Source organism: Strigops habroptila, chromosome 6 (assembly GCF_004027225.2).
Source record: "Strigops habroptila isolate Jane chromosome 6, bStrHab1.2.pri, whole genome shotgun sequence".
Classification (NCBI taxonomy): domain Eukaryota; kingdom Metazoa; phylum Chordata; class Aves; order Psittaciformes; family Psittacidae; genus Strigops; species Strigops habroptila.
The window spans coordinates 13,889,548-13,916,091 of NC_044282.2; the positions used below are offsets into that span (position 1 = coordinate 13,889,548).

General features: G+C 38.5%; 1 protein-coding gene across 1 annotated transcript in view; it reads left to right on the plus strand.

Moving 5' to 3' along the window:
• The window catches only part of LAMA4 (laminin subunit alpha 4), a 99,635-nt gene that overhangs the window by 57,946 nt on the left and 15,145 nt on the right, over window positions 1–26,544 (plus strand). Inside the window, exons 12-26 of the mRNA XM_030490344.1 lie at window positions 1,360–1,476; window positions 2,877–3,025; window positions 5,075–5,216; window positions 5,675–5,771; window positions 6,549–6,665; window positions 7,701–7,886; window positions 12,697–12,836; window positions 14,067–14,240; window positions 15,275–15,417; window positions 15,743–15,905; window positions 17,970–18,103; window positions 19,253–19,424; window positions 21,236–21,367; window positions 22,375–22,517; window positions 25,729–25,864. Coding sequence (XP_030346204.1) covers window positions 1,360–1,476; window positions 2,877–3,025; window positions 5,075–5,216; window positions 5,675–5,771; window positions 6,549–6,665; window positions 7,701–7,886; window positions 12,697–12,836; window positions 14,067–14,240; window positions 15,275–15,417; window positions 15,743–15,905; window positions 17,970–18,103; window positions 19,253–19,424; window positions 21,236–21,367; window positions 22,375–22,517; window positions 25,729–25,864 — 2,145 coding nt within the window. The remainder of the gene's footprint in view (window positions 1–1,359; window positions 1,477–2,876; window positions 3,026–5,074; window positions 5,217–5,674; window positions 5,772–6,548; window positions 6,666–7,700; window positions 7,887–12,696; window positions 12,837–14,066; window positions 14,241–15,274; window positions 15,418–15,742; window positions 15,906–17,969; window positions 18,104–19,252; window positions 19,425–21,235; window positions 21,368–22,374; window positions 22,518–25,728; window positions 25,865–26,544) is intronic.

Sequence of the window (26,544 nt, forward strand, 5' to 3'; positions counted from 1 at the left end):
AAGTTGTGGAGGTACAAGGAGCTATTATTTATTCCCATTTTTTCAGGAAAAGCAGACAATTGTCCTTGCATCTTCAAGCACAAACCCACGGTCTAACTGCTCCGCAACAGATACCTTGAAACTACGTTTCCTACTTGCTGGATGAACAGCCTAGCTATAAGGCTATAGTAGTTTTCTCTTATGCTCTGTTCAAATTAATAGTTTCAGTATTATGAACAAAGTAATCACTCCAGAGGAGAGCTCAAAGGAGGCCTGTCCCTCACAGCACGGAAGGGGGGCATGTTTGCCCGTAAGTGGTGGTATTAGGTTCAAATCCCATCTGGATGATGAGGAAATTGAATTTTCAGGTCTCTCATCCCAGAAAAGTACCCAACCCATCAGCCATACAAAGACCATTTTTTTTCCCCTCCCAGAAGTTTTGTGACTCTTACTCTGTCCCACCAGAATGTCCCACCTATAACTTGTCATTTATTTTTTCAGCAAGGAAGAAAATGACAAAGAGAATAATTTGGGACTATTTGAAGCAAACTGTTCTCATTTCAATGGCTGAAATTGTTTTGATCCTGAAGGAGAGGGGTTTAGGGAGCAATTTTGTGATCTGAAGAACAATCTTGCGAATTCGGGCCAACCTCTGAGTTTCACAGCATCAGTGCTTGAGTTTTGAGCTCTTGAAATCTACAGTGCTAGAAGTTCATGCTGATGTGGAAGGCCTAATAATTCAATAGAGAAATCAGGCGTGCGGTACTTGTGAATTCTTCTGCAAGCAGCTTGGGATCTTTATGTACAAAGCCTCTTCTGTTGTTCCATTGTTTCATAATTACAGTGCCAAGCTGCAGCTTGTCTCACATTTATGAAGCAAAGCCTGAAGTGTGTAGTCGCAGTTGTTCACTGGTTTTAACCAGTTGGATCTTCATTATTCCTCACAATGAAGGCAGATGCTGTACAAGCCATTGTTCACATCAGCTTTGCTATTGACAAGGAAAAGAGATCTCTGGACTGTAGAACAAAAACTAGTCTCCAGACCACTATGAAAAATCCACATTTAATTTGTCTTTCCTGGCAGTGCAGAGAATAATGCTTCCTTCCAATAATTTCGTGCTGTAATATAAAATGAATTTTTTTTTTTTTAAAAAAGCCAACATTTCTTTCACAAAGACAAGAAAATGCAGAGTGATATTACAAAATGCAGCTATTAGAGATGTCTGGGAAAAACTTAGACTTCAACTTTGTCTAAAATCTATTTAGTTCATCACTTTGTCTTTTGAATAAACTTCAATAAATTTAATTAAAATGGTAACACTGTCTTTTAGCAATGCAGATAGTTTGGGATGTGATTTAATTTTGTCTTATTTTCTATAGGAACAACATGAGAATATAAAAGAGCAAACTGAAGAAGTGAACAGCATTCTGCTAAGTGCCACAAATATTTTGGCAGGACCACAAAAGGTCAACTCTCAGTTAAGTGAGATCATAAAGGTAGGTACCTCAGTGACTTGTTTAAATGATATGTCCTGATTTTTTTAACTTTTAAGTTGTGTGTGTAGACCACTAAATAAAAACGTCTCCTTTTTCACACTGCTTCAATGAAATACTGATGAATATTCCCTCAGAAAAGTATAAATCTTCATAGATGAAAAGCTCTGTAATTACACTTTACTGCCTCGAAAAATAATTATATTATAAAGATGCCTGACTGGAGGCAGAGCTGAATGAAGGATTTTGCAGTCGAGTTCTCAATCATTTCATTACCAGCAGCTGCCAGAAGATGCCCTCGTAAAAGCCTGCACTTTATGCTAAATTCCTTTTCTCATGCTGGCAAGTGAGCATAGGAGAAGGCTAAAGATCCCAGATATCACTGTTAAAACAAGCCACTGTCAGAGTGTAAAATGTATATAAACAGACTGTCTTATAGAAATCCTCCTCTGGAACTTTAGGCTAATATCCAATGTTCTGAATAACACAAATATTCTACAACGTTGTAGGATATTTTTTATAAATCTTATGCTTTTGCACTTTCTAGCAAAAAAGAAGAAGAAAATAAAACAGGGGTTCTGCTAACTGAAAGATTTACCAAAGCTGCTTTTTCATGTTTTGTTTTAAAATTTTGAGATAATGTAAGACAAATGAAAATCCTCCACATTTATTTTGGTCATAGTTGCCCACTTTTTTTTTTTTAACACAAAATGAAATATGAAAAATTTCTTCATTTTTCTTTGGAAAAGTGATTTGAGAGAACAGAAAGAAGACAGCTTGGTTTATAACCATCCCTGGGCATCAAGCAGTATGATTTTTACTTTTTTTTTCTCTCGTTTTTTGTATGAAAACCAGAAATTTGTGTTTGGTGCAAAATAAATTTCTGTAATTTATCATTTCAGGTCCCCCACTCCTGTGAATAAGCATACATACAGGGGACATTCACACTGCAGGGAAGGAAGTAGTATGCAAACATCATACATCTTCCATCCCCATCAGCAATAAGCATTTTTGTGCTTCACTCATTCATCCCTTTTCTCTCTCTCCATTCCATCCTTTTTTCATGTATTTTGAGGCCACATTTATAATCCTCAAACATATCAGCAGCCTTGTGTATTGGAGAGAAGGTAAATGCAGGCCCATTTGCTCTTCCCCACAAGTATTTCATATGAGGAAGAAGTATGGGTAAGGCAAAGGGACACTACTTCTCCTTGCCTATACATACATATAGGAAGTATTAAGGTGGACTGATTTACAAATTAGACTAACCCATGTTACATTTTAAAAATGTAACAGAAAACAACATTATAATAATATAAAGGGTAAAATAAAACATAATCAAAATACAGACTGGTTTTTTTTACAATTTTCATCTTCTTTCCTTCCTTCCATATTTTGTTCAGAATGTGTCAGGGATCTACGCAGAAATAGATGGAGCGAAAAAAGAATTGCAAGAAAAAATAGCCAATCTGTCTCTGTTTGATGATGATTTGGTAGAAAAGGCTATGCAACATGCACACAACCTAAGAAGACTTGCTGATGAGCTGGACAGGTAAAATTTAACTTCAGCAGACTCTGTCATACAAGCGCTACTTATTGAACAGCTGAACTAAAAGACAAGCAGAAACACAGTGACATTAAGTATTCTGTCTGTAAATAGGCACTAAACAAATCACCGTTAAGTCACATACGGAAGGACGTGTCATGATCTAGAGGGAACAGCTGAAGTTGAGCTAAGCAAAATCTATTTATCTTTTCAAAGAATAAACTTATATCTTGCATGACATTCTCCTTTTTCTAATCTGCCATGTTCTTCTCTTCCCATAGCAAGAGAACAGGAAAGGTAGATTACTGAAAAGTAAAATAATACAGCCAGACTAAATGGCATTTGCAGACGTTTCTCATGTCAGTTTGCTCGCAAGAAAAAACATTTAGCACTATGGGCCGCAAATTGAGCTTTGGGATAATTTTTGTTCAACAACTGGTTTACACATGGAGTAGTTGTGATACTCAACAGGTTGTGTCCCTGTGTAACTGGCCCACTGTAACCCCAAAAACTTACTGTAAGTCTTCCTATTTTACTGGAAGATACTAAATGCATCAACTTACACACACGCACCCCCCCACACACACACCCTCTCCTCCCCCCCTCCCATTTTCTAAAAAGTCTAGACAGAATTGAAATACTACTTTATTTGCAATTGGGATTACCCATAGAAAAATCACTGCTACAAATGAACTCTTAAATAAAATATTTCACCAAAATCTACCTTAAGCAACATATGCTTTTGTAAGATAAACTTAGTCTTCAAGTATATTATCTAAGTATCAGTTGTTTCTTAATATTCTTATCCCTAGATAAGAGATTAAAATAGAGAAAATAATAACAGATGGCTTTCTTTTATACAATTGTATAAAGCTCACATCTGAAACTCTGTTCTATAACACCACACAAACTATAGACAGCCTAAAAAATAAACAGCATGTTCGGTCTGAGATCAGCTAAGTAGGGGCAGCAGAATCTCTTGAAAGGAAATACCCCATATGGACAGCCTTCATCCCTTACCAAAATAATTCAAAAATTACTACCAAGTCCAACACATGAGGAATTTAACAGAAAGCAAACAGAAATAATTATGAAATACACAGATGGAAATGTGCTGGCTCTTTTATTTGTTGAGAAGATTGTCCTGCAGTGAAACTTTAATCCCTTAAAACATTTAGCCTGTCTTCAAATCATTTTGGGTTTACTGGTTTGTTTTATAAGCCTGCTAGGCTGTTGGTAGAGTTTCTTCTTTTATCTTAGAGGAAAATAGCAGGAAATTCTTGCAATAACACTGAATCTGGAAACTTACTAATCCCTCAACGTGCAAACACTTTGAACTGAATACACACACATGCAAATGCATATGAATTTGGAGTCTATATCTAACATACACTCTGAAATCTGTTTATCACAAAAATATTAAAAATCAATATTTACCCAAAGTTGCTAGCAGTTGAAGGTTGAGTCCTGAACCACCTGCTGTTTGGAATCTGCCCTGAAGACCAGTTATCACCTCCTATGCAAATCAATCTGTACCATGCCAGCAAACCTATCTTGTGTTTTTCAAATGTAACTTTTTGCAATCTTTCAAATTCTTCATCTAATCCTCCCCCTTTTCCCACCCACCTTTGGAAAATATAAACATCTCACTCATACAGCTTCCCTGACTACTGGCACACAAGTCCTTCCATTCATGGCCATGAGTTATCCCTAAAGGACAACTGATAGATCTGTTATTCTGTTAATTTATGGAACATCTAATCTAGATTTTAAGAAAGGTAAAAGCTCAGTTAGTCACTTGGTGCTGCTCACACAGATGTTAAGAGAAAAATTCCCAGAGTTAAACCCCTGGGAAGTACCTTCTATCCACATAGTTTTCACCTGCTTCAGATTGATATAAATGGTCATATGCAGTGAAAAGAATACTACTTAGGCCAAGTATATCTATGTGTGAGATTATGTAGTCAGAATTCACAGAACGTTAAGAAAATTAATCAATTTGAAACTACTTTGATTCAGTTTGGTTTCTTCCTCCTTTCACTCTGTTTTTAACAGGAATTTGTACGGTGTTGATACAAATGGTTTGGTACAAAGGGCAATAAATGCTTCAAATGTTTATGAAAACATTGCTGGTTATATTGAAGAAGCTAATGAAGCTGCATTGCTTGCACTGAACTCAACAAACCGGGTCAACGATGTAAGTAATTTTCATAATGTCGGCTTCTACTTTGCAAAGCTTTATAGACTTCAGATACCAAAGTACAAGGTGGGGGGGGGGGGAATAGCTTAAATGTCAGCATTGACCTTCTCACTGCACATTTTGCTTCATCTACTATTTCCTGAATTATTCTGCAAGCCTAAAGTCCCCTGGTATTTGAAAAGACATAACTTCTGGCCCTACGTATAGGTAGATATTAGGAAGAAATTCTTCCCTGTGAGGGTGCTGAGGCGCTGGCACAGGTTGCCCAGAGAAGTTGTGGCTGCCCCATCCCTGGCAGTGTTTAAGGCCAGGCTGGACAGGACTTGGAACAACCTGGTTTAGTGGAAGGTGTCCCTGGCTATAACAGAGGGGAAGGAACTAGATGATCTTTCCAACCCAAATCATTCTCTGAGTCCATGATTACTCTGACTTTCTTTTTTGGAACATACTTGCAGGCTGCAGTTGGAATTGATACTCAGATTATTTACCATAAAGGTAAAAGCGAAGAACTTCTCAACCGAGCCATGGAGCTACATCGGACAGCAGATGACAGTAAATATACATCCTTTCTACTTTCCCAGTCAGTTTATTAACATGCACACTAAAAGAAATTTCAAAAGCATATCACTAAGGCAGAACTAGTGCTGTAACAGAATAGTGTATTGACCGAAGTTACCACACAAAGTACTTGAAATGGCTACAGGCACAGTTTGAGTAGTTCATGTGTTGTCATCCTGTCAGATGCTGATTTCATTTACAGAATGCCCACTTCAGATACAAACCACTGTTTAAATATGTGATCGTGCAAACATTTGTCCACAGGTAAATATACTCAATCGAGTGGTTCAGCTGAAATCAATTCACAATGTGTTCAGAAAGCTGGATTTCACCAGTGAAGTATAATAATAAATGTTAAGAGATTTTAGCCTTTTTTCACAGAAAATGAAAGCAAGCTCTAAAATTACAGAAATTACCTCTTCAATTTTTCAGGACTTTTTGAGTTCCCCAAAACTTTTACTGTATACTTGTTGGAGTATTCTCAGCAGTTCTGGTAAAGCAAACAGAAATAGTACTGACTGAGACACAGGTCTCCAGATTTTTTCTAAGACACCCTGTGGCAAGTAAATAATAGGTGGGAGCTGCAAGGCTGTTTCTTCCTTTAGACTATGTGAAGTCAAGTGTGCCAGTATGCCCTATACGAAGAAAAGGCCATAGTATACTGCCTATGGTGTAATAAATGCTTAACAACATACCTCTACAGGATAAAATTTACCTTTTCAAATGCCACTTTGATTCCACTCAACTATACCTCCTACTTTCTCCCCACAGGTAATGATTTAACCATTGCAGACACTAGCCGGCATGTTAATGGCACTTTTGCTAGAATGAATGCTCTGCGAAGCCACCTGATGAGAGCCATCACAAAAATGCAATCAGCTGAGCCAGGTTGTAAGAGGAACTTCATCTTAATGATGTTTTATCTCATATATTTAAGAGAGTATTTTATCTTTGCATATAACCTATGAAGTTGTATTAAGATTTCAGTCCCAGGGAGCCCTAAAGGAATTTGAAACTACAAGATATAGATAGCAAGCACCTAGCTTTAACACATTCATAATGAACTTTTATGTCTTGCCAGCTGAAATTATCAACATTCTTCTTGATTCTTCTTACTAAAATTATCCTCTCCTGTGTTACTCTTGATCTTTTGAGAGCTTGGAGAATCTGCAAGTCTGTGTATTTAATGTCCTAAAATCTAATTCATGTGCACATCACACCTAGCAAGGAGAGTATTTGGGAAGTAATTACTGGCAGTCTTGGTTGACAAAACCTCACCTTAGTTTTTCAGAAAAGAGATGTCATGGAGAATCGAGCAAGTATATCTGAAGGTGTTCAAACTTGACACGGTCAAGATTTCTTCATTAACTTCGACTAAAAATGGCTGGGGTTACTGCCCTATACATTATCATATGCAAAATGACATGGGTTTTGCCATACAGTGGTTTGTAACTCAAAAAAAGAAAACCAAAAAACCCCAAAATGCCATGTATGACAAAAAAAACCCCAAACACTTCAGCGTCTTGGATTTTTCTCCTCAAAATAACTTTCATGAAAAATATTCAACAAATACATGCATTTTCTTTAAAAACTTGATGAAAAACAGTGTGTTTTTTCATCTCTGTTCCAATTTCTTTGCCTACATAACACCTATCAAAATCCAAGGACACTGAAAATTTCTAACAATCTAGAATGAAAAAGAGAGGTTTTTAGATTTTAAAAATTAATAGGATTGTAGACCAACCAACCACAGGAAGTTTTGAATATTCCCTGTGGAAATAAAGAGAAAACCAAGCAAGCAAGCTTGGGACCCCATTCTGCAGAAGGTAAAATCCCCTTAGCCTCACCACTTTCTAAGTACCGTTACAGCTCACCTGAATCTTTGCAAAAGTTCATTTCTCCTCATCCCTATTTATTTTGCAGAGGAGGCCAGAGAACGTTTAGAGCAAGCCAAACTAAAGACTGCAGAGGCCGTAAGTGCCACCATGACAGTAACACAGGCTACGACCCCCATGGATGAGAACGTGAGGTTGTGGTCTCAAAACCTGCAAGATTTCCAGCACAATTCAGCGGCATACGACAGTGCAGTGCATTCAGCTGGGGATGCAGGTACAGTGAGCTGAATTTTGCCACTCCTTAGCATTAAAAGGTCAGGGAATCATCACAACATCATGTTGTATGAATTGTTTATATTGCACATTCACAGCATATAATCTTCTAGCATTTTACTTCCATGAAAACATTTTAAAAATTAGTAGTTTTCTAGAGTCTTTTAAAACTGTTGGATGCTTGGCCATTTCCAAAAACGGCTTAAACACTTAAAGGCTGAAGTCTTACTGGCTGCTAAATCATTTTTATCAGGGTACCAAGGTCACACCAAACGGTAGATAGCTTGTTTAAGTAATTCTTGCTATTATAATTGGCAGTTTAGTTATTTTTTTAACACTGGGAGGCGTTTGAAAACAGGGCCCTTTTGTCCTCAGTAGTACAAACATGGAGGAGAAATGGTCCCTGACTTGATGAGCTTGTAGTCTAAACAAATGGGGCAAAGAGGATTAGGGAGGAAATAAAATATTTAAGCAGGGTGATTGCTGGAAAAGCTTGTAAACATCACATTAATTCCACTTTTATTATCGGGGAGGAGGAAGAGTAGAATAAAAGTTGGAAGGTTTGTTATGAAAAATATAAGGTAAATCAAAAGACAAAAGAAAAACTGAGGCAGGCTACAAAACTGAAATGAAGATGATAGGAAAGAGGGGAAAAAGAGGCAGGGAGAGTGAAGCTGAAATGAAGTAACTGGTGAAAGAAGGAAAAGAACAATTAGGAAAGAAAAGAATATAAAAGTGAGAATATTCAGACTCAAAAATTGCTGACAATCATCACTATTTATTGCTTGATGTATTCCTGACTCTGCTCATTCAGCTCACTAACCCCAAGTTATTCACGGCTAGGGAAGCTGGAAATCCAGAATAAGAAATTTCCTACATACATTTGATGATATGTACCATCACCTGCAGCACTGTTCAGTGATGTCTTGCCTCCTGAAAGTGCCACAGAGAAGGTCCACAACTCCATTGACTCTATCTCCTGAAAGTCTGAATCTCACATTTACTGCTCCAAATCCCTTCTCCTTCTGCCAGGAGCTTTGCAATGTGTCATTTTACTGCAAATGGTGTTACAAGTACCAAACCCAACATTGATACTAATGCCCCCAAACCTCACTTTTCCATCTAGAGTGGGGGAACTCAAGAGTCATGCTATTTCCAGAACTTAGTAACGGATAAGACCCTCACACTAATATTTTTGATTATTAAATGAGTGCTCCCTAGAACATGTATAAAAGTGTTTCCCCTAGCAAGAAGAAATTCAGTACTGTTCAATATCCCAACTCTGGGTCCAGAACTGGAGGCAACTCACAGTTCTCTGAGTTTTTCATCTGAAGGAAACACTGATCCACTCCCTCTGGGAATGGGTAAGCTCACTGCTAGACACTGGACAGAGCTCCATAAGGGTGTAGTTAGGATAACAATAGTTGTATTGCATTGCTATAAAATGTTTTTGATCAGCACAGGGCAGTTTAAGCTGCAGGCTATGGGCTCCAACTCCCATTTTTGATAATGTAAATGTGGATTCGATTGGCATGGAGGGAGGGAATGGTATGAAGAAAAACATCTAAGAGAAACAGTCTGCTGTTGCTTAGACATGAAGGTTTTTGTTTTTATGCACCTTTACACTTGACTTACATTTAACATTTACCAGTGCCAGTTGAGTAGACAGAGCAGCAACGCAAACTGCATTTGGCTTTTCATGCTCAAAATGTCGAGACATTCAGAATTCAAAAAGTCTGCTCATACTAGCTGTTATACTGAAATATTTCCAGTAGCATTGGAGAGGCTCTGTAAGAGTGGATAGACCTAACATAGCCCAGCTGTCCTAGTTGGTTATGTTCCCAAAAAGGCATACATGGTATAGACACCACAAGTTGTACAGAACGGTTCAGCAAATATGTGAGATGCCGGGCAAAAATGTCTTCTCTGTGGTAGTGGGTTTGCAGGCAGGGAGTCACCCTGAAAGTATTGTGACCATATCACAGTGCCTGGAGGGCCTGCTGACCACAGACTAACTGTTTGAGAGATGCTAATATGGAAGCTACAGCAATGTGTGCCCTGCCACATTTGTGGAGGCAGCTTTTCCATGGCATATTTCATTTTAAGGCATAACGATATTTTCTGCCAGAAAGATCAGGTGGAAATAGCTGAGAGGACAGATCAGTACTACAAAGGAGGCTGGCATTGGTAGTGCTCCAGTCACCTGTGACTGCGATTCACAGCCTGGGAAGACAGATGTAGACATGCTAGGGCATGGTGGAGTGTTCTCACATCAGCTGTGTATGTTGCTAGGAGAGGCTGGTCTGACAGCAGTAATGTCCATCGACGTCCAAAAGAAAGTCACAAAAAGTGTTCAGAGAGGTGCCTGAAACACTAAAACACCTGATTATCATGCCAATAACTCTAACCATGGCAAGTGAAGCCTCTAAGATGGCATGTCTGGATTGCCTTTGAATAAAGCTTGCACCTGAGTTTTGGAAGGGTGAGAGCATGCCTTGGCTGTGCAGTTTGTCTGAGAATACGCCTGTGTCACCATGGTGGGCTTCAGGAAGGAGGATGAAGGACAGTTTAGGAAGGAAAACAAGGAGAAAGTGTCTGGAAGTTTATAGTCAAGGTATTTCCTCCTTGATAGTTTCCCTTGTATTCTTTTTGTATTTTATCACTGGTTAAGACTAGTTTTCCTTTTTCATTCTTACCTTCACCCCAAAAACTAAAATAAAAAATCAATATTCTTCTGTGTTGAAGAATGCCATTTTAAAGGACAAGAGGAAGAGACTTTGGTGAGATTTTATAATAGGACTAGTAGTAATAGATGTTAGTTTTGTGGTTTCATGTTACAGCTGTATTTCAGGTTTAATACCTCAAATTCCAAACAGATGAAAAACCAGTTTTTCAAGGTATCACATCAGACACAATTCCAGTTCAGTTGCTGATTATTAAAAAAATAAAGGTGGCTGAAATTTGCTAAATCACTTGCTGAGCTTGCCATTTTTTTACTTTAAGAATAATGTGGGCTTTCTTCCAATGCAACAGAACATTTGTTTGAAAAGGCAAGGTTGACTATTACACTTATTATCTTTTAAGTATGAATTTTAATGCATTCTGGAATTAATGTGTTACCCAGAATTCATTGTAGTTCTTTGAGGATTTGCTAAAGTAATGGCATTTTAAAGTACAGCAAGCTTTATATAGAATATCTGATTACTGAGCCCTGGCACATAAGGTCTTTCAGGAATTAAAGGGAATAACTGGAGAGTCTAAAAATCTATATGGCCTACTCCTACACTGGTCTTGGAAAGGAAAACACAAGCGAAAAGAACTAGGCAGAGAGAGGGCAGGACTGTGGCAAATATAGCTTTACATTCTATCCAAAGAGAAGTAAGACTTGTAGGACTCTGTGGAATCTTCTCATACTCTGAGTTGCTCTGAATGAGGCCAAGAGCCACTTCAGTCTTCATTCAACAGAACTAAAAGCACAGAATATTGATTGGAGGCTACTCTTTCCCTTCTATACAATCTCAGTACATCTGAGGATTTGCTCCTCTACCTGTCTCTCTGCTATCTTCTCAGACATGAGTAAAAACATGAGGGGAAGAACACAAAAGCACGTGCATGCAAGTTGAAAACTCTAAAATATAACTGCAAGCCCTACAAATCAGTCTTAACCTTTATAGTGAATCCATGTCATTAAAAATTAACTATGAATACTGGATCTTTCCTATATGCATGTTGCTTGTGGCTAAAATCGCATTTCATTTTACTCAGCTAATTGTACTTACATCTAATTAAAGATGAAAAATGATGTGATGTGTAAATATCCTTCCAAGGGAAGCATGTCATTGGAATCTGATGTGATGAAATCAGATTATAATTAGGGGTAGTTATGTTCCTTTCTTGATAATTTTTCCGTCTGCTTATCTTTCTGGGAAAGGACTTCTCTCCCTTTGAACACAAAGAAGCACCTGCATTTCCCTTTGGTAACAATCCTACTTGCACAGGTACCAGAAGACAGTAGTGAAAGTGAAGGTGCAGGACTCTTGATTCATGACCCCTGCCCAGCTGTAGTTAGGAAAGCTGAAGAGGTTACCACTCACAAGGGCTGGAGAAGGTAGTAAGCACAGTTTAGTTGCACAGGCATCATCAGCTAAGGCTTTCTACCATTGTACAGTACAGGCCTGTTACCACAGTCTGAAAGCAGTGGTGTTTCTATTAGCAGAGTGGGTTGTGAACCAGACACAGACACATCACCCGTGCAGCTACTGCTGCCATCTGGGTGATAACCTTTAGGAGAGATGCACAGATGAGAGCTAAGGGAAACAACCTATGCATCTCCCCTAAACTGAATTTGAAGAGCTCATGAACCATAGATGCTACATATAGTTCCCAGGTCAGACACAGATAACCAGTGAGATACTGAACAAATAATCCTTCGCTCCAGTTGCCATATCTGTAAAATTGGGTTTAGCATTTATTTGCCTTGAAGGAAGATGAAAAGGTTAAAATGATTAACATTTACAAAGCACCTTGAGGAAAGTATTAGAGAGGTACAACACTACGGTAGTACCTACGAGTCCCATGAAAAGTAGTCTCCTTTGTGCAAACTTCTTTCCAAAAACTTTTGCAATATTACATTCTGATAAATCACTACCCCTTCTGAAATAACTGCCTCTCACATACCACAGTTAGGACTTGTTCTTAAAGTAGGAGGAAACAGGTGAGTTAACCTAAGATGCTAAAGAGTAATTTTCCTGGTGTAAAACCAATGTTAGAGAGTTAATAAAAACAAGCTGTCACTTCTTTTCTAACTGCAGTGAAGAAACTTACAGAAGTGTTCCCTGAACTCCTGGACAAACTGCGCAGAGTAGAACAGAAGGCACCAGCAAACAATATTTCTTCCAGCATCCAGCGAATCAGAGAGTTAATTGCTCAGACCAGGAGCGTAGCAAGCAAGGTAAAACTTTGGGATGGGACTTCTGGTTACTAGTGCTAATATCAAATGCATCTTACTAGGAGCTCCATTTTCTCATTTTCTTGCTCTATGTTAGAAGCCCGAACCTTGACATTGTCACCTCCCAACAACTGGGTAAACAAAGTACCATGGGGGAGGTCACTGAAATCTTTACAGTTGCTATTTGCAAGCTATTAACATTACCACAGTATTCATGGCAGACTACTGCTATTGCAGTAGGAACTTTCATTAAGTAATTGGCACAGCATTAAAGATGGCCGCAATAACAAAACCATTTAAATCTAAAACTAATAGGTCATTATTCAGCAAGCAGCATTAGTTACAAGCAGTAGTAATTATGGCAATTTAATGCAAACTTTTCTGAGATGACAGTATTTCTCTTTTTTTCTTTTGAATTAATTTTCTGCAGGGTAAGCAAATCTTTGGCTTACACATATTTAATAGAGAAAAACACTTCCATTATCATACATAAATTATGAGTGATTTTTCTGTAGCAAGAACACCAAGGTCAAAAATTAAAACATTATATTTGAATTCATTCAGAGAAATAAAAAATTTAGTGCATTATTGTAAGCTCACAATGCTAGAATATGCTGTCTACACACATTACTTCAAAAAAGGAAAAATCAGTATGTGTGCAGTGCTTGACTGTTCTTTAAATGTATTTTGTCTTTCAGGCGTATTGTGCTTAAACTTGAAAACATTTCAGTTATGTTGAAGGCATTCTGAACTAAAATGAACATGTTTTAAAATTTTATTAGCAACTCATATATATCACTGTAATGTAGTAATATAACAGGATTACTTTTGAACAGAAAATTGGTCATACTACTCCCAAAGCGAAGAAATAAATTATGGGTAGAAGTTTTATAGCTATGTAAGAATTTCATTATGTGCCATACATAATGATGTAGCCCTGATTCAACTAGGCACACATCTATGTCCTACTGAAATTTAATTTTCTTTATGCATATGCTTAGGCAGAGTTAATTAGGAGCTTTAATTAATTCTAAAATTAATTCCCTTCATGTTCTTTACCGTGTCTTCCAGAAGTGATTGTTATAAACATACAACTCTGCACGGCAAATATAAAGGTGCCAGCTCTGTCCTTGCTGTAAGCAAGGCTGCTGGCTAAGTATTCTTGCACGTTTACCTTAAGTAATGTTCCCAGGCAGCAATAATGTGTCTCAGTTAGCATCCTTGTAATTGCAGGTCCAAGTTTCTATGATGTTTGGAGGCCAATCAGCTGTTGAAGTTAATCCAAAGATCAATGTGGAGGAGCTGAAATCTTTCACTTCCATGAGCTTGTACATAAAGTTTCAGAAAGACAACCCAGAACTGGCAACATCTCCAGACAGATTTATTTTGTACCTTGGAAACAAAAACGTAAGAGAATAACTCAGCTAATTTATATCTATATATATGAAAAAGGAAATTTAAATAGGTTTTAAGTTCATTTGCCTTTGGTTTCTCTTCTCACTTTTTCTCCATGTTTCAAAATAAGAGGTGTCTGCTACATGCCTGTCACTGATTTTGTGACAAGCAAAGAGTAAGGGTTCCTGAGACCACTGTCCTCGAAACTTCTCACCCCAAACAATGAAGGACTCTCTCCAAGAAGCAGATTAGACTACCTATGTAGAGTGATGCTGTGATTGTCACTGCTGTGAGCCACACTTGCTATCTCCGCTGCCAGTACTAAAGTGCTCTAAAGCAGCCCACCCGGCTTTCATGGGCCAGGTTTTAATCAGGTTTATACTGCTGACAGTGTCAATTCCAGACCTCTGAGGTCACAGATAAGCAAGTTTCTGTGCCTGTGGCTTGTATTGCTGTTCTAAACTCAGTATATCACTACTTTGAAACACTTAGAAAATGTATATGCTCTCACCACCTGTAAGCATTGTGAAATAATTGTTCTTTAAATTGCGGTTCCTAAAAGAAACAAAAAATCACACCTCACAAGCAAGGTATAAGCCTGGCAAGCTGTTACTCGGGAAGGGTAAAGAGGCAGGCTTTTCTTTTTAAGCCTTTCTAAAAGGAGCGTCTACTGAACACAAATCAAGTGAAACCCCTCTTGGCAGAATATTTAACTGTGGCATAATACCTAGGCTTTAGACAAATGTTTCTTCTTATTTCCTGCATATGACACTGCACGCTAAATACTGATGAACAGCTTCCCATTTAACATGACCAATTTACAGTCTCATGGTCTTGTATTTACCTCAGCCAAAATGGGTATAAAGTAAAATATCAGAGACATTTGCTGTACAGTTTTATCTGGTGAAAGAAAGCATTTAGAGAATGAAGCTTTTGTTTATTAGTTACATTTCAAGATGTCATTTCACCTACTAAAGGCCAACATTTACGGATGTTCTGTATTCAATCTCTTTCAATGTTGACATCCTTCTCCGTTGGTGTTTTAGGCAAAAACTTATATTGGTCTTGCAATTAAAAATGACAACCTTGTGTACATTTATAATTTGGGAGATGAAGACGTGGAGATACCTCTGGATGCCAAGCCAGTCAGCACCTGGCCTTCTTATTTCAGCATCATCAAAATTGAGAGGTAAAGTGATTCCCCAAAATCAAACAGTTAATAGGGAAAAAAAAAAATGAAACACAAAAAGCTGGATCAGAACTGCACATCAGGAGTCTTCAGCGCCTGGTTCTACTCCTGAAATAAATGGAAATTCTATTTGCTTTCAGAGAGCCAGGACCCAAGCGACTAGAGGGGGGAAGAGAAAGTGTCTGTGGTTTCTCTTTTCCTTTTCCCCCAGAGTACCAATTTTCTAGTAAGGAAATAAAAACCCTTCCTGGAGTTGGAGGCTTGCTTGTTCTTTTTTAAGTCTAACCAACATGAAACTCTCTTCCCTTGCAATTTCATTCTACAGGATTGGAAGACATGGCAAAATGTTTTTAACTGTGCCCAGTCTTAGCAGCACAGCTGAAGAAAAATTCATCAAAAAGGGAGAGGTTCCTGGTCCCGGCTCTCTCCTTAATTTGGAACCTGAAAATGCTGTTTTCTATGTTGGTGGAGTGCCTCCAGACTTCAAGGTTTGTCAGATAAATGCTCTATATTCAAAATCAAATAATGCAAACCTATCTTGCTGGGCTAGATACACAGAAATGGTTAATAAATAAAATGTCCTTATTTAGTCACTTATCATCTTAGGACTTCATCTTCTAGCCATTTGGAAAACTACTATTTTCTCTATGATCATATGATCATTCATAGATGATCAGATTCCTTTTAGCTGTCATTCAAGTTTTCTGAAATGTAAGAAAAAAGCTTGCTAGCTCTTAAGTGGTATGCCTAAATTAAGGGCTGTAAGTCCAGCTTAAAATTTGCAGGCTATCAGGCTTTTTCAATGCTGATGAGTCCTCAGTGCTTACAATTTCTCTTTTACAACTGTCACAAAAATGAAAAGTAATATATTGTTAACACTAGGACAGTGGTAAACTAGCAACATAGTGATTTGTTTGAATTTAAATTATCATTGGTTTAAATCCAGCCTTACGACAGCATGAAGACTTGCCTATGCAAAAAATATGAAGACAATTGCTTCATTCTAGATCCTAATAGTCAGCATGAATTAGCACCTCACTTATGTGCTTCTGTGAACATACCAGGTCCTCTTTTTGGATTTAGAAATTGTTATGAACAACCTTGGCTATGAAAACTGCATGGCTGAAAGAAAACATACTTACAAAGACTTTAAATATTAAATTCTTTAAGCTAACTAGTAGGTGCTAAAAACATCCAACTACTGTTCCACAAGCAGCCCTCCTAACAACATTAAACCAAAGAATAACTCAATACACGTACGTATTCTTGAGCTATTGCTGTGACTACCAGATATATGCCATGGTCTGAATTTTAGATTACTGGGCCCTGGGTGTAAATTGCCTGGGAAAAGGACTGAGGACTGAATAAGAGTTGCACACACACACAAAAGAAGTAATCTGGCAAATGAACCCTCCAGGTGTGTTCCAGAGCAGGGAAGAGGAAAAGAGAAAGGTAAAAAGTGAAGGAAAATTGGTACGGGAATGGGAAGAAAAGGATTCATGGAATTGTTTCATAAGCATATAGGTCTCTTCTCTCTTAGGAATGGACACCTCACATTTTCATTTATTAACATATAGTCTTATTTGCTAAAAGCTTTTGCCTTTGCTTCCCTGTTACATACTTTGAAAATAAGAAATGTACCACTTACCCATTACAAGTCTCATACTTAAAATAATTTAACAGAATAATAGAAGAAACAAAATTAAAAAAAGGAAAAATGATCATTTACCAAATATATCTGTGCTGCAGATGGGATCTCATTTTCTTTTATAGCTATACATATTCTGCATTGCTGTAGTACCATTATTATTATTATATGGAAAGCAAAATAGAAATAATGAGAAGCTGAAGAAAAGTTACTGGTCATGATCAGACTCTGAAGTATCAGAGGTGTTATAAATATCACATCTCTTGTACTTCAGAGGTGTACTGGGCAGAGTATCTTAAAAGAATGATTCACGAGCTCTGCCAGCTTTAGTCTTTTGTATTTTTCCCCTCACCAATGTGGCTATTTAAATTCCATTTGCAATGACCTTTGTTAAAAGCAGTTTCTGTATCCTGCTAACTATTCAAAACAATATCTATTGAGAATTAGCCACTGGTACAGACTTTGAATCCAAGTCTCCTGGGCTTAAAGATCTCTCTCATTTCTCTCTCTTTCATCATGGTATGAAATTATTTTTCTAGCAGTGAAGGATGTCTATACATTAGGCATGAAATATCTACCGAGAGTTTCAAATACATTGAGCAAGACCTGTGATTTGTCAAATCTTAACCCTTTTCTCCTTTTCCAAGTGTTCTCTCTTTAAAATTACAAAAAGAAGTTTTTGTTTGCAGTTGCCTTACCTGACCTATTGTTCTCACTGTCAGACCATTTATGTGCTCTATTTTAATTTACAGCACAATGGCCATATCATTCCAAGCTAGCATCATCCCATTTATTTCAAATGTGAAAAGCAGAGACAAAACTGACCCCAGGCACAACTATTTCTGTGATATCTAAATAAAGAGTGTGACCTTTCTCCTTTTACTTTTCCTTGCCCTTTGCACAGCTCCCTCCTAGTTTAAACTTACCTGGCTTCATCGGCTGCCTAGAACTGGCTACCCTGAACGATGATGTGATCAGCCTATACAACTTCAAGCACGTCTATAACATCGACACCACCACATCGCCACCTTGTGCCAGGTAGGGAACAGTCACACCGTCATTGCTCCTCTGGTTAGTTTCAAGCTCCAATCCTGCTGGTTCATTCCTGGCTTAGATTACAAATGTTAAGGTGATATTGAGTTGTCCAGAAGGAATTTGGCCACTTTTAACTCCTAGTTGTGTCAACAAGCCTAATTTATATATGCAAGTTGGACTCGATGATCCTCATGGGATCATCGAGATATTCTAACTTGAGATATTCTATGATTTGCTGTTGTCTTCATCACTATCTCACAGCCTTCCTCACATCTTCAAAAGGGAAACTGCCATGTTAGCTGGGGCATGATCTAGGCTCCCTCCTTATCCCCACTGCTGGCCTAGGACAGGACTGCTCCCAACTCGAATCCTGTCGCTGCCAGTGACGCAGTTAACCAGTTAGCTCCAGTGCAGCCAGTAAACTTGAGTGCAGTCCCACCCCCAGCTAGCAAAGCCTGTACAAAAGTTACCTTTCTGCCATACACTCTTAAACCCACAACAGAAATTCGTCAGATAAACCACTCACAAACTGGGAAATGCAGCCCCTGAAATACAAGTGAACATCAACCACTTTGTTCATTTAGTACAGGCACAGTAGGCATTTTGTTCATACAACAGGCAACAACAGTAGAATCTCTCTATACAAATAACAGAAGACAAACTTGCAGCTCTCACTGGAAAGAAATGCAGGAGGTGTTGGGACAGAGCAAATGATTGCTTCCCATGCCACTCTCTCAGGAAGCACAAGGTGCAGCTCTCCAGCACAGTGCATGCAGCAGAGCCCACACTCAGCTGAAGGCCTCAGAGAATTCAAATGTGTTTCTGCACAAATTAGGCAAGCTCTTAATAGAAATATATGTATCCTCATAATGAGGAGGTGTCGTGCACCTGCACGACAAGGATGAGCAAATAATTTACCTGTCCTCTACATATAACACAGGACAAAAGCATAACATGATGATGGAGTTAGATACACCTTCAAAGCTACACACTAGTTTTCAGAAAAAAATCCCAGAAAGAATTTGAAAGAAAAGAATTGGTCTCACTGCTGCCAAGAAGAAGCAGCAGTTCAGAAAAATTAAAGGCCTTCAAATTTCTACAAATTAAAATGGGGATATGCCAAATATTACTTCCCTGCTTGCTTTTTCATAGAAATAAGTTGGCTTTCACCCAGAGTCGGGCTGTGAGCTATTTCTTTGATGGCTCTGGCTATGCCTTGGCAAGAAACATTGAGAGAAGGGGAAGATTCAGCCAGGTGACTCGGTTTGACATAGAAGTTCGAACACCTACAGACAATGGATTGATCCTGCTGATGATTAATGGGGTGAGTACCAAATCCTGCTGGTATCCTTTACCTATGAGAACTACATGTTGCCCAGTACTTAGAATATCATGGAAAATACAAAATGCTTATGTCCTGACATTTAACTTCTGGAAAGAAGAAATACTTTGTGTCCATCTGGTGTATAATAGGAGGGAACTGGACTTCATCTGCAAAGGCCCAGGGAAGCTGAGGCCCTGAGTTGGACTCTGCTCTCATCCAAAGACAGGATTTCAGGCCGGTCATGCCCTTGTGATGATACTTTGAGACAGACTCCAGTTAAGCCCAGTAGTTGTCCCTTTATTTAAATGTGAATGCACAGTCAAAGCAATGGGAAGTTTCTGCGAAGTAATTCCCATTAAGCAGCCACTTTGTGGTAGCTGCCACTTTGTAACAATGTCTCAGGGTATACTACAGTTAAATACTTAAGTTACTGAAAATAGAAGGTAGTCCAAATAAAAAGTCTTGATCCAAATATCACCAGCTTTTCAGAAGTTTGAGGGTGTTTCAAACTCTGTAAGGGTTTGAAGAAAGTAGACTCCACGTGCAAATAAATATCCTCTGAAGACAAACTTGGATTTTTTTTGTCTTTGGGCATCTCCACATCAAGCTCCCAAGCCCTGTATGGATTACAACTTTGTAAAGCCACAGAAAACATTTTACTATGTAGATGCACTCCACAGATACAGGAGTGTTACAGTGGAAACTGCAATCAAGTTGGATGTTAGCTGTGGAAGACCATGCCTGCTCACAGGCACTTTTAGAAAGACTTTGTAAGCCAGTCCATTATTCAGTTCTGCAAAGGCAGCTCATAAATATTCTAGAGGTAATCCCTGTTTCATTTTTAAGCTGTGCAAAACAAACCCAAGTGGCAGTTTCATTTTAAAGCACTAGATTATGACCTGCTTTTGCTACTTTAATAATGACTTCTGAAGGTGGACTCATCTGTGCCAGAGACGGCAGTACTTGGCCTGCAGTAGTTTTTTGAGAATTATTGTTCCCATGTTTCCATTAGGCATGGGAACAAGAGCATGAACACTAGAAGAGAAGACAAACATTAGCGTTAAAAGCATTAACCCAGATGCACAGTTGCTGTAAACTGCCCTCTCTGCTTCTTTATGTTCAGTTTTGGAACAAGGCTAATTCTGTGGTACAGGTCTTCATTTCAAGTACTCCCTAAAGATTTTCTGAAGTAGAGCTCCTGTTTATAAAGTTTAAGTCACCCAGCCACAAAACAGAAGCCAAACTATGAAGGAGGAACAGTCAGGAAAACCAGAAACCAAATACACAGTAAATAAATACACTCTAGCTATTTCTCAGCCTTCAGCAAATAGATCAGTGCTGATCAGGGCTCTGAGAAGATATAATCCTGAGCTATTATAGGCATCCTGACAGAAGCTGCTAATGCAGATACAGCCATCCTAGCACAACATCACTTTTACCAGTATAGCATCTTTCATTTGGGGCATGTGGTGTTACTAAGACAGTAAATAGATGTGTTTGCTTTAGGAATACTTTGCTGGTAAAGAATATTGATATTACTGTAATACCAAATACTATTTCTACAGGAAAACAGTTCACTAAGTCTTCAAATAAGTACTGTTTATCAAACGATTATGCGTGCACAACTACATGTACACACATATTATATACAACAAAACAATCCAGAAACTGTGCTGTACTATTGCAAATAAAATGACCTCTTCCCAGCATGCTTTTCACAATGACAGACACTCTCATAACACTGTTTTGTTTTTTTTTTTATTCCTGCCACAATCATAGCGCTTTTCTGACTGCTGTTTTGTTTTATACAGAGTATGTTCTTCAGTCTAGAGATGCACAATGGTTTCTTGTACCTCCGTTATGACTTTGGTTTCAGCACTGGTCCTGTGCTACTAGAGGACTCCATGAAGAAGGCTCAGATTAACGACGCTAAATTTCATGAGGTAAATATGTGGTTACAATCACAGCCATTTGACCAACTATCCCAGCAGTTCCAAAGCAGCAATAATTTGCTTCAACAAGCAGCAATAATTTGCTCCAACACAAATGAAAGGAGAGAAGTATGAGGGGCCAGGTGGTGGTGCAGTAGAGCAGGCAGAAGAGTAGAGCACATGCAAGTCCCACCACTACTAAGTGTTGGAAAGGGAAGGCTTTCCCTGCCTCCCAGTAAATCACTGCTTGTGGACAGATTCCTCATCTCACTAACCAAGGACAGGGCAATTCACATGGAAGAAAAAGCATTATTAATTCAAAATGACATATATCCAGGACAACTATATCCTTCAAATATGTAACTCTCCTCAACTCGAAACATGGCATTATGTTAACTTGCCCTCCTTAGTTATTATGCATTGTATTACAAGAAATACTGCATTTTCCATTTCATGTGAAGGGAAAATTAATTTGGTAGCAGTCTTTTAAATATGTATGTAATAAATACATACATATAAATATATGTAACTGACAGTGACAGTAGCAAATCTCCCTCAGTGTCTTGCTTCTCCTGCCCCTTACTTGGTGAAAATCCAAAGTCTGATTCCTGATCCACAATGACAGCTACAGTTCTGTTCAACACATTTTAGCAGTGCACAATTAAGCCTTTTCCACTCTGACAATGAAAAAAGTTTCTAAGAAGTATTCCCTAACTTCCTGGATAAATCAAGAAAACACTCAAGTTAATGGAGCTTATCTGTTTGCTGCAGTGTAGAGTTTGATATGGGGTACTTATATGTGGATTTATTTGTAAGTGAAATATCCTGGGGTTTCAGCCATCATAGAAATTGTGACATCAGAACAAGCTCCCTCCCAGTAATTGTTGTCAGCCTCTCCAGATGTACAAACAACTTTTTTGATAAATGGGAGGAATTTTTCAAACAAAAAGATAGATGCGATCAATTTTGCAAAATCACCATGACAACTTGGGTACTTTTAAGCACGTTTTTCTTTTCAGATTTCTATTATATATCATAATTCTAAGAAGATGATCTTGGTAGTAGACAGGCGACATATAAAAAGTGTGGACAATGAAAGAACAGCAATGCCGTTCACAGACATCTACATCGGAGGAGCACCTGCTGAGATCTTGCACTCCAGGTTGGTTTGTAATCATTATCTTCAAGTAATCACCATATTTAAGTTCTGTTTCCTGACCTGTGCTGAAGGGCTTACAATAAAACATTTGACCCAGCTTCCACACCTATAAACAAGCCCTCAGACACCCTTCTAAGCATCTCTCAGAGCTCTGAAGTACCAAGGGTTAGGCTGATCCAGCACAGGTAAATTCTGCTGAAACTGGCATGGTTTTAGTAAGGATATCAGAGACTGTTCTCTTCTTAAACCAAAATGACATTTTCAAAGAACGCATGAACATACAGAATCACTATTCCTCCTTGCTCTGCAAAAAGCGATCTTTTTAAAATCGCAATGCAGAAGCTGAAAACCCTCTACCAACTGCATTTTCAAATCTAAAGATGGTATTTTTCCTACCATGCACTTCAGTTCTGATCCACCTCAGGCTCTCTTCCGACCCAAGTCAGCTGGCTCTGTGTAGGCGTGGGAAGAAAAGGAAAAGTCTCATTTTCCCATCGTACCATTTGACAGAAGCCAAGTTTAATCTCACTGGACTGTACAACTCCCATTTCCTGCAGTGGGAATCTCCTGGACCAGGGTCATGCTCTGGGAGAGCACACTGGCTGCTTGAAGAAGGGCATGCTCTTCTGACAGGCAATATTCATTCCTGAGGTCAGATAGCAAGGCCAGAATTTTCAGAAGGGTTCCAGCTGCTGTTTCAAGAGTGACAACTGCTAACAGCAATACCATCTCTCTTTAAAATACTCTCTAAGTAAAAAAATAAAGCGAAGATAGCAAATGCTGCCCAATAGTTTCTAGTAGTGGCAGATCTCTTGAAACGTTATTTTGTTGTCAGGAGAGCCTGCTGAATCGATAAATAATGTCTGAGACATAAACCACTTACAGATTAAGCTAGGGACAAACTTCATGTAAAGAAAAATGATGCCTTTCAGTGCCATGCAATTATTTGAACATGCAAACAAAATTGTGGGCAAGGGCGAAGGAGTATGTAATTCATCTGGCCTTTCAAATAGTTCTTTACAAAGGTCTGTCATAAGGGGCTATTAAGAAAACTAGTGGGGTGGAGAGGGGAAAGGCTGCAGTGGATTAGAAAGCAGCTGGGAAAGAGAAAATAAGATGTAAGAGTAACTCTTCAATTTTCCCAGTATAAAACGTCTACATCATGTGCCCAAAAGAACTCTCTTAGGGCTGGTATTAAATACATTAATGGTCTAGAAATAAATGGCAAAAGGATGGTAAAAATTACTTGGTTAATCAAGCCTAGAGAACACTGAAAAAGCCTAGAAGGACCTAGAAATCTAGGCAGTTAAGCAGCTCAATGACAGATGAGACTTGTTCACAAATGTAGGATACAAGATGAATTATAGGAATTATGCCCACAATTTTCTGAGTGAAGTGCAGTTATCCTGCAAAACACCTGGAAGGTACTGTCAAAGCAGGAAAAATCGCATCTCAATAAATGAGTTGTACCAGAAGAAAATCCATAGGCGTTGTAAAAATAAAATCCATTATAATATTGAAAAATCCATACAGAAATTATTTAAGCAGAGCTACACCTTTGTCTTTGATACTGTACTCAGCTTTGGTTCTCATGACAAGGACAGACAGCAAGAAATAGGTCCAACTGTGGTGACATCACTCCATTTTCATCAGGAGCCTAAGTCAGCATTAGAATTATATCATCTACTAATGATTTACTACTATCTCCCTACTACTACTACTATCTACTTCTGATATTTATGCTTCCTTTTTCTAGACAGATTTACATTTAACTGACATTGGGGATAGCAGCAGGGGGGAAAACTAGCTCTAGAGGAGGAGTTTCATATTCTTTCAAAGCAGTTTATTGTCATTCACTTCAACAGCACCTTCCTCTGACAATTGCATTTTTTTCCCAAGTAAATGAATCTGGAAGTACCACTGTATGTTATCTTTCTCCCACCTGCATAAAGCAGAAAGCTACGGGTATTTAGGAGTACTAGGCACTTGGAACTATTAAGAAACGAACTCAGAAACCTCTCTTTAGGTTAAAGCCTATCTTCTATAGTTCCTGTTGCTCCTAGAAAATGTTAATTTAATGGCATTTAACAGAAAGGCATATTTGTGGCATCCAGCCAGTCACATCATCAACCAGAGTAGAGCTCAAACGTTGACTGATATCTCAAACTTTGATCCAAATCGCAGTGAGGATTGCAGGAGCCTTCCTGTCTATTTTGTCTTCCTGCTGATTCCATGAGGAGCAGATTAAGCCCTACAGCGCTCCTCCTCTCACCTTATTTCAGACATGTACATTTTCACTATTTCACTCGATGGTCTATTATTGCCAATTTAGAAAAATAAGCATTTCCAGAGCCTCATTCATCTGGCGTGTTTCAATGGCTACCTTACAATGAGATAACTCACAGACAACTAGCACAGAAGCAGATGTCGACACTGTCAGTATCATCTCACATGAGGTGAGAAGAATCCCACTGCTAAAATACATCCTATCAAAAGAACAAAGACTATTTACAGGTAGCCATGTCAAAACTCCGGATTTCACATTCATTCCTATGTATTAGTTGCCTAGTTGAAAAACTTAGAGCAGTGAGTAGGAACAGCTGGGACACACTGCTGTGCTCTCTACCTCAAATCTGACATAAAAAGGATCCTGGAAGCCCACCCACCGCTCTTATTTACAATTAGGTAAAGCCATTCATCAGCAAGCAGAATTTACTTTTTCTTCCCTGACCTCTGTTACTGTTGTTTGTTAAGAGATAGAGATCCATTTGCTTCCAAAGGCAAGAATGGAGCTTGCTCATAAAAGCAAGACAGGAAAACTAGACCAGAATTTTTCTAAAATAATAAAAAACTGAGCTACAACTCCATTGATTTTCACTGAAAGTGGGTAGAAATACTTTCTAAAATAAGATATTTTTATTTCAGCAGTTATTTTTATCTTTTTTTGAGTTACTCTGTATGGATCTCATATATCCATATATGTCTGAACTCATATATTTTTCACCAAAACATTTATTACAACTGGTGCATCTTAACTTTTCAAAACTCATAATGTGGTTAGTTAGTTGGTTTACATAAAGATGCAGGAACTGGGCACTAGTGAGGCAAATGACTGAGGGTCTTCCCAGCCTTATAGAACACCTTGGTGATAAAAGTCTGTTCAGAAAGGCAAGGGCTATCTAACTGCAGCCTGTTTGACACTGTTTTCCAACAGCGTCGGCTCACATCTGGCAGGAAGTATCGGCTTTAAAGGCTGCATGAAGGGTTTCCAGTTCCAAAAGAAGGATTTCAACTTGCTAGAAGAACCTGGAACCCTGGGAATCAGCTATGGGTGCCCAGAGGATTCACTGGTAAGTATAACATCATGTGTGAGATAACAACAAAATTTTGGCAACGGATACAGCTGTGAGCTTGAGTTTTACTCCAAAAAATAGAAAGAAAGTCTTCAACCAAGGAAATGATAAGGTACTCACTGACCGAGGGGGTGGGGTGTGTGTCTGTGTATGTTAAGTCTGGTGACATGCTACCCAGTTTTCACCCTGAATTACAGCATGAGGTGCTTGACTTGATATTTTTATCACATGTGAGAATGCAGCTGGATCTGAAAAAAATTGTGTGCTGTATTCTGAAAGGAAATATTCCAACATAATTTGTTTTTTCTTAAAGTAACAAGGAGAATTGTCCTCACATGCATCCTAATACAGACGTATGAAATGAAAAAGACAGCAAGATATTCACCCTTCAAATGAGTTCTCCCCTTAAGTCAGGCCAGCTCTTCCTCTGTGATACACAAAACAACTGCACCAGCATTAACACTGAGAAAATTGCCATTTTGCTTCTGATCCCTTCCATCATTCATGATTTGTCCATTACAATGCAAAGCTGGTAAATCTAAACAGTGTTTGTGTTTTTTATTTTACGGCCATGTCTATCCAAAGCCATGTTGTGCACCTGCGAAGATGAAGCAGCCCACCACTTGTAGAACTCTTCATACAACCTCACCCTCTGTCAAGGAGGAAGCTAACTGCAA